Below are 8966 nucleotides of genomic sequence, written 5' to 3' on the forward strand. Positions count from 1 at the left end.
CAGAAATCCCTTATTTCACTTGGAAAAGGTTATGGCAAATCCCCGATTTCCCCGATGAGAGCCAAAGAAGCCACGAATGAATGAGCGCTTTAGAAAAGAAATAGCTTGCAATTTGTCTCAAGGCAGCCGATTACCGCATGTTAAAAAGAAATGGGTTGTTTTTTGCTAAAAGGAATGACCCAAAACCAGACGGACAAGAAACCTGGACGCTGCTGCCCGCATTGCGGTGCTTTCTCGCGCCGCGTCGACGCCGATATCTGGTGACCATATACATCGGCCTTTTTTTTTCCTTTGTGCTGCCACACCTTATACTTGCCAACCTGAGGATTTTAATCATAAAAATCCTGTGACCAAGTTTACATGCAAGGATTTCTAACTTGTCTTGTTAGCCACACAATAAGATTCCAGATTGTGCCGTTTGTATGTAATGCACTTGGGCAGAAAACTTGAATTTATATCACCCCGAAATTCATATCAGCCACAGCCGTAATTGAGATTCTACTGGGTACCAAGGTTTTTTGCACACTACATTTTGTGAAATCTGTGGCGGAATTTCTGAAATCGTAAAGAAAATCTAAATTCGAACATTTCACTAAGAATTTCAGAGACTTGATTGGCATGCAATGTGCTGTTTTGCATGACAATTTGCCACAGATGTACACTGGCGGCCCTGCACTACAACAAAAATGCGGGTAGAGACCAGGCGGTGACCAAGGCTGAGGAGCCGCGGTGGCAGCTGAACATGCCCAAGGCCGGAACTGGGGACTGCACTGTGGTTGCAATCAAGAAGCCACCCACCTACAGTGCATATATATTGGCATTCAAGTTTTGAGGGTGACTGCAGTGAAGTGCAGCCACTACCTGGCTATAATAACGTTTCCCACTCTGCATGGGGTCATACATTGATGCTACTACCCCTTCAGGACCTGCATATCTGCTGTTAGAATGGCCACTTGCAGTAACCATTGTTTGAAGGTTAGCGGTTCATTCAAGTCTATCAATCTACAAAACTCTAAAAAGGTGTCATTGAGTGCTGCACTATAGCTCAGCTGTAATGTAACAACTGGAGTCAGTGTTGGGAAGGGTACAGACATTGGCTGTTGGCATTAGTGTCTCTCTGTTACAAAAGCATCTACTGGCATTCTGTGCAGACTATGTGGCACGTCTTCGGGAAGCTGTGGATGACATCCTCATCACTGGACCTCCACCACCTGATGATGTGTTGGCTGGGAACTGTGTGCTACCTGATGGGAACTCAACAAGTGCCGCTGCGCTGCTGGGTGAACCTGTGGAAGAACAGCCAGCTATACCAACCACTGCCGAGCTGAAGAAGGCGCTTGTAGCAGCCCGCATGTCACGATATGGATCAACATAGGCAATCGACAGCGTCTTCTATCGGAACGGGCACCATCTTTCAAAGTCTCCTGACGATTTCTATCGTGTTGAAGGTCCAGAGGATTGAGGCCCTCAGAACATTCTGGCTGTGCAGAGTCTTTCCACGAAGCCCTTGCTCATGTGCAGCCAAGTAGCCGGTCCCTTCGTCAAATCGGCAACCAGGTACCGACCGATACACCGTTCGCACCTCCAGGTGCGAACAGGAGGTGACTGTTGGGGCAATATCATCGGCGTACATCAGGCTGGGTAGGCGCTGTTGGCTCGTCTTCCCCTGCCCTATATAAGTCCGTTCAAACCGAAGGGATGCTCCACTTCCTTGGGGATGAACATCGTCTGCCTATGGCTTCCTTTTCCAGGTGCCTGCCCCTTCTCCAACATGGTGTCAAACCTATCTCTCCATGCCTGGCACTGCATTGGGCTTAGGCGCTTCAGAAGGATTGCTGTAAAGCCGCCCAGACCTGTCGATGTGCGAGTTCGGATTTGGTTTAGGACACATTTAAATTTTTTCACTTACCGACCCAAGGCGCTCCCCGAAATCTGCTGTATTATGCGTTGCGGCCTGCCCTTTCCCATACGTGCGTGTCTCTGCATGGGTCCTGCAGAGTGCATTTATGCTGCATGTTGCCTGAAGCAGGTTCTTTGTTGATCACAGCTCCAATCCCACACAGCATGGGCTCCGTGCTGTCCACCTCTGCAAAAGGATCTGTATCTCTGGGTGGCCATATTGCTGCTTAGACCTGGCATGTTTGTGTAAGCGTTGTACATGTTGCCAGACATTATGGAGTGCCCTTTGCCTACTCCTTTCGAGTTCTCAAACAAATTCATGCTTACTTGTCAGATTCTGCCATTTTCTCTGTAGCCGTCCCACGGCTGCTTGCAAACTGGCCCAGGTTGTTAAACCCGTACTGCCATGTAATCTTGTCGGCGTGCTTCCTTCATCTGAAGTGCAGATGGGAAAGCTGTATTCCACCAGCTCTCCAGACCATTCTTGGTAGGTTGGTTTTGACCTTGCTTTGTCTTTTCAAAGTCTGCACCTGTTTGACCTACTTCAAGTACTCCACCTCAAGACTTTCTTGAAGCAGTTAAGCAATCTGTTCCACCAACTGCTCCGTCAGGTTGTCGGAACACTAGCACTGACCCTCCTTCCACATCTTCTCCCGAATATAAGCCGCAGCCGGTTACTTCCCGGACTTCGGGTTTCAATTTTGTCAATCGTCATTCTCGCAAGCTTCTCATGAGGTCTGGTGACATCACTGCGAGCTCAATGGCTGATGATTGCTTTCCTGACGAGCAGGTTTCTTACCTCTCACACTTGTGTTGGAGGTTTGTGACGACCAGGTGTCTATGGTGTCCAGCAACGCCTGGCCATTTCTGTCTCGCATCATTTAGGTCTTCTGGGTGGCTGTTGCAATTCCCTAAGAGCAGCACCTGGTGTTCAGTTTGCAGACACTTCACGTTGTCTCTTAGGCACTTCTACAGCTTCACATTTTACTTCCTGTCGGCCTGTCTGCACTACATCGACCCATCAAGACACCTGCCAGCCACAGATGATACGGCATTCTAGGTGCCGCTCTCAAACACCAAAGGTCCCGTCAGAGCAGTACTCCGACTCTTCCTCCTCATTTCCAGCCCTCCTGTTGCACCCTTACCAACTCTGTTTTCACCAGGTAGCTCCCAACAGTAGGATTCTGCCACTGTGCATAATCAAGTGCTCTCCCTCCAGAGCTTAAAAAGTCTCCTCCGATTTGCTTAGTGATCTACCGCCCTCCTCATCTGCGTCTATTTCCGGTTGTGCGGACAAATTGCACTTGCAGTCCCAGCTGCCGATTCAAAGCCTGGACCAATGCGTTCCACTGGTGAATTTTGCTTTGGGTATCCTTTCCTCCCCTCCATACTTGGGATTGCAGAAAGCAAGCAGTGGTTCTGTGAGAACTGCTGTACCCTCTGGCTAACCTTTCCCCTCAGCCACTTCACCTACACCATGAGCCGCCGCCTATTTTTCCCAGGTGCTGCTCCTTATTACTGTGCTCCTGTTGTCGTGTGGTGAAGTAGTGTGTGTGCCATTTGCGTTGCAAAAGTGGTGTTCACATGTTTCCCTGTGGACATGGCAAGATTGGTCTGTTCTGGTGACATGCTCTATGTTATTGCAGTATGGGGTATCTGCATGTGCAAATTTTGTTCACGTGGGGATGTGAGTGACCTTGTGGGTTTTTATGAACTGCACAAAAGCAAATTAACATGTGTGGATATTTATTTTTGCATTCTACTAACTGACTTTTCAGTGAGAGCTATGTTTGGGTTATTATCCTTGTTTATGCATTTCCAATTGTTTGTAAACCTGCCACAGAGTTCCTAAAGTGTGTGTTGTTACCCAGTTTATTCTTGCTAAGGGGAAGTGGGTACTTGGAAGAAAGAATGGAACGCGCGAGTCATCTCTGAGGTTAACTTGGCCTGCATAAAGTACCACCAATGTTGGCAGTATTTGTGCATTCGCACCTTATCTCCCACTTTCTCAGAGGCTTCCTGCCATGTTTCTAAGCCATTGCAGCTGTCTGTCACTTCCTGCAGCTAGCTTTATGATCAACACCCGTGTGTCGATGTGTGCACATTTTGTTGAGTATTGCAAACTTCTACCTCAGCAGTTTTTTCTTTTTTTTTCTTTTGCTGTAATAACCAGTGGATCAGGACTGCGGGGGCTTTCGGGTCTGTTGCGTTTTTTATTACTCAATGTTACAAAGTGAGAGATGGGTGTGGGTCTTTTTTTTACAAAAGTAGAAATAAACTGGCCAATGAGTCCCAAGAAGCCACCAGCACTTGCTCCAAAATATAATACCGCTGCCATCACTGTTGCGGTTATCAGGTTCCTATTGTCACCTTGATACTGATATGCAATTTTGTTATGAATGATCACACGAGAACTTTGAATAAACTTCATTTATTTCTCTTCAAAACTCGGGGTACTTAAATCCCGTGTATGCTTCCGATGGGAAGGTGCCCTTGACACTGTTTACCACACAGCTGGGCAGAGGGACCCGGCGGCCCGCACCCAGGACGTGCCAAATCCACCGCACGAACTGGCGGTACGCGGTGTACCTGTAGCGGCTGAAATGAAAAACACGTTGCAGCAGTTGCCGCAAGGCCAGGAAAAGCACACTGCTTTGTTCGCAACAAACCAAGTATCTGTTGTATTTTCCTTGCTTCCTGAGAAGCTCTTTTCAATGGATCCTTCAGATGGGTGGCATTTCCACGTAAAGATTGCGAGTTTTCATTTTCAAAGGTTAGTGAAAATTAAGCAGTCTTTAAGGCGACGGTATGTCAGCGAGTTGGCCAGGATCTATAGCTTCTGTATAAATGTACTTTTGCTCGGCCGGGATAATTCTCTGTACGTGGATGACAAGCTGGCGAAGCTTCCTGCACAGTGCACGGCCTTCTAAAAGATTTATCTTTCATGCATTCATGTTCCTAGATTTTATTTTATTGATTTATTTTTATTCCTTGTAATTATAACTCCGAGGCACACATACCCCCCAAAAAAGACACAATTGCATACGCCAAGTTCCTTTACACTTTATTTTTTTCCAATGCACGCCGCTCCCAGTGGGAACCAAGTGCTCCCCGGGGAAGCCAATGAATTTTTTAAACGACAGACGATAGGTGTGGACGCCTATGACTTTGCAAATTAATACTGCCGTGAGACACAAGCCTTCCGCCTGAATAAAATTACACGCAAAAATAAATTCGGCGTCTAAATCACAGGAAGGGACACAAAGAGCTTTGCGCCAACATGGAAGTGAATAGGCTAAAATAAAGCGAAAGCAAAAAAAAAAAAATGCAGAAAAGCCATATTACCTGTGGATGTCCATGCCGTCCAGGAGGGCTGGACGGTACTCCATCAGCGCATAGTACGCGATTTCCAGCGCGTGGATGTTGAGGCAGCCGTCCCGAAAAGTCTGGTGGGAAGTTATGCACTTCTCACCCTCCGGCACCCGGACATCCAAGCGCGGGATTTCGCGGGAGCACCGCGATTCTGTGGAGCTGGACATTGTGCGGCACAGACCGCACTGACACCTGCGAAGATTGCATTTGTATACCTTACCGTATATGATCGTATCCAAGTTCAGTGCAAGCGCGTGAGCGTACTATTTGGTGTACACAGGCTACAGCTGCGCCAATATCTTTATGCGCGATTTTCTTTTTCGTCTGCTTGTTTACATCCCATACGAAGTCTAGGCCACCGTGGCAAAAAGCGAAAAGAACACGAATAAAGCACACCCGTTTTGCATGTGGCACGCGCGCACGCGTCCATTGTATTGCTGCCATTTCATAAAATCACACCTGCTTGAAAAAAACAGGCCTCGTTTTTAAGAATGTGTACGAAGTTGCTGCGCATCGACAGCCGTGGGACGCTACCAAAAGGAAAAAAACATTTCAAAGAACACGTACAAAGGTACCGAACGGTTCCTTGAATGCGAAATCACCGGAGTGACTAGTTAGCACTTGAAATTCAAATAAAAAAGATAGGACCTACAGGAAAGCGGCGTTATGCTGTTTTTTATTATTGTTATTATTGCCGGCTGTACATTTTGCGTGAAATAAATCAGCCTACAGGTTTCGTATAACCGCGAGTAGCTGACTTTTCGCGGCAAATAACGCTGCGGCGCTGATCGGCAGGCATGTAAACAAAGGCTTTGCCCACCGCGTCACAGCTTCACGTAATTGTCTGGTCCAAGCAAGATTTGTTTTTTTTTTGTTCAGCACAACATTTCTGCAAAAATTACCAACGCTTCGCACTTCCGTATCTGCCAGTGCATAACGTAATGTAATCTTACCAGTCAGTGTTCCCGAGCCGCCACGCTTCTGGGTCGTCGTGCTGGACGGCTTCGTTGCTGTCCGACTCCTCGCTCGCCAGCGGGTCGAACTTAAAATGTTCGGCCGCGCGTACACCTACAATGTCAACATCGTCCAACGACCACGAATCGTCTGAGTCGGAAGACGACATGCCGGTGAATGCGCGCCGCGCCGCTCGCGCTGCGGACGTCACAGTTTCTGTACTTACGTCATGTGCTCTGGGCGCCTGCGACCACAACAGTGACGTCAAGTACGTTGTCCTGTCATGGCGGCCGCTTCGCTGGTGTTTGAGTCGAAACCGAAACTGACACGTATAAAGAAGGCTGTAACTAATTATTTACGCTGCTGCAGACCATTTAATGTACCATTCTATGATCACTGGGGTGGTAGCCACCCATTGCAGCAAAAAAAAAAAAAAACGCAACACGAAATTTTTGTGTCAGTACTCCTTTAAGAGTGGAGGCATGCATCTCATATCGGACACGTTTGTCGGTTAGTTTTCTGGCATCTAAAAATTTCCTAGAGACATTATGGTTGGTTGCGTTACCGGCATCAGTAGGGCACAGTCAATCCTGGCGGCCGCGGGGCAGGAACTTTGAAGTGTTCGAGCGGAGGTTGTACTGCCTGCTCGAAGAAGCTGCAGTGGAAGGCACCGCAGGGGCAGCGGCCGAGGCGGCGTAGCTGCGCGGCGGTGATGTTGAGGGCTGAAGGGACGGCTCCGCCGGCGCGGAGTTGGCGGGCCAGGTCGAAGACCAGGTTGTAGACGGGCCCCTCCTACTGAGGCACATGCCATGGAGGTGGCTGGCCATGAGAGCGACGCCTTCGAAGCTGGGGTTAAGGCCGTCTGCTGCAAGAACTCGTGCCGCAGGATGAAACTGCAGCTCGTGGTCGAGGTAGAACAACGTTCTTGATCGTCGGCAGTAGTTCCGGAGAAGCCGATTGAAGAACGACGCCTCTCGGTTGCACCGCCCAACAAACCGGTAATTTGGGATCCTGAGGCGGCGGTTCGTGCTTCTTGGCAGCACCAGGGTCGCGTACACACCAGACACCTTCGGACATTCTTGACCAATCAAATCCAGGAGAGCCTTGTATCTTTTGAATGCCGTGGATCCATTGACGGTGGCCAGGTCGTTTGTTCCGACGTGCAGGATGATCGTTTTTGCAGTATGCGGAACGAAGTCTAAGAGGGACTGCACGTCGCCGATGCATGCTCCGGGTTGTGTGATAAAACCAGGCGTACCTGGTCGGTTAGGGTCAAAGTGCTGGTAGAGATGCTTGTTCTGGGAGTCGCCGATAACCACCGTGGTGGCAGGGACCTTGGGAAATTTCGAGATGATGTTGTTTTTAGTCGTGGTCATGGATGGTTCCTTCGTGGATAGGTAAGCAGTAAAAAAAACTTCTCGAGGAGCCAGAAAAAATAGTTGAGAAAATGGTAGAAGCACGATTAAAAACAAAACTGCGGTTTACTGACGTTTCGACTGGAGGACCAGTCTTAATCTTGAGTAACATACAACGTAGGAGCACGCATGCTTATATAGGTGCAGAAGGTGTGCTGCAGTGCAGCCTTGTTAACAACATTGGCGGGTTGGGGCGAGGGAACTGGGAAGGGAGGGCACTATAGATGTGGCACTATACATGACGACAAACTCTTTTGTAAAAAGCCCAGCAATATACAACTTCATCAAAAAAAAGACAGGGTAGGGAGCTGTAGGGAAGCCGCCGCGCTGGCTCAGTGGCTAAGGCGTTGTGCTGCTGAGCACGAGGATGCGGGTTCGATTCCCGACAGCGACTGCTGCTTTTCTTGTGGAGGCGAAAAGTAAAAACGCCCGTGTGCACGAGATTTCGGCGCACCTTAAAGATCCCCAGGTGGTCAAAATTAATCCGGAGCCCTCCACTAAGGCGCGCCTCATTGCCTGCGTTACGTCGGCGCGTTAAACCCTACAATCAGTCAATCAGTCAATCAAAAACCATCGAAAGAAGTATTTAGGAAGCAGGTGTTCGAAGCTGTGTGGCGTCGCAGAAACCGCACCGTACAGACAGGCAATGCCAAGCAAGGTTAGACTTCGCCCGAGCTGCTGAACAGTGGTTGGTGCAAGACTGGGGTGAGGTCACCTTTACCGATGAGTGAACTTTCAGCACCCGATTGGACCAGCAGTGGCGTGTCGGACGTGTATGTATGTGTGTGGTTGTGTGTGGTTTTTGGTTGTGTGTGGTCTATTTGGGTGTGCGACAGTACGCAATTTTTCTTGTCAGGAGTGTGCTCGTATGTTGCTTGTGCATTTTTTTATTATAGCCCCAATAGAACGGTACTCTGGGTGTTCTTGGGCATGTTAAGAAATTATTTATTTGTTTATTTATTTATCGCTGTGTCCACGTGCGACCCAAAGCAGTTACGTACATATAAATAACTATTTATTGTACGCAATTATTGCCGATAAACTTGTTTATTTTTACAGCAGAGCAGTTACAAGCTAGATTATGACCAAAACTGCGTGCGTCGACAGGCTGTGTAGAACAAAGTCGCGCCGACCAAATTACTCTTGCAGCAGAGTCAACTGCCCGATGAATGCTAGATCATTCTCAATATAATGTAGGTGACGTGAAAAAACTGCGCTGAAATTGCGCGGAATTTTGCCAGAAAAATTGAGCCTAATTTTACTTACTTTTCTTTTAAAATTACTTCAAAGTAAATTAACTATTAGGGAATTCCCGTCTGCTCTTAG

General features: G+C 48.2%; 1 protein-coding gene across 1 annotated transcript; it reads right to left on the bottom strand.

Annotated features, from left to right (window-relative positions):
- Positions 1–4340: 4340 nt before the first annotated feature.
- LOC144156589 (uncharacterized) lies at positions 4341–6394 on the bottom strand. The gene is made up of 3 exons (XM_077688383.1): positions 6225–6394; positions 5245–5430; positions 4341–4497 (listed from the first exon to the last, which is right to left on the bottom strand). The coding sequence occupies exons 1-3, from the start codon at positions 6392–6394 to the stop codon at positions 4341–4343; spliced, it is 513 nt and encodes a 170-aa protein (XP_077544509.1).
- Between the last annotated feature and the right edge of the window lie 2572 nt (positions 6395–8966).

Source organism: Haemaphysalis longicornis, unplaced genomic scaffold (assembly GCF_048455015.1).
Source record: "Haemaphysalis longicornis isolate Haplotype H1 unplaced genomic scaffold, Haemaphysalis longicornis Haplotype H1 scaffold_1, whole genome shotgun sequence".
Taxonomy (NCBI): Eukaryota; Metazoa; Arthropoda; class Arachnida; order Ixodida; family Ixodidae; genus Haemaphysalis; species Haemaphysalis longicornis.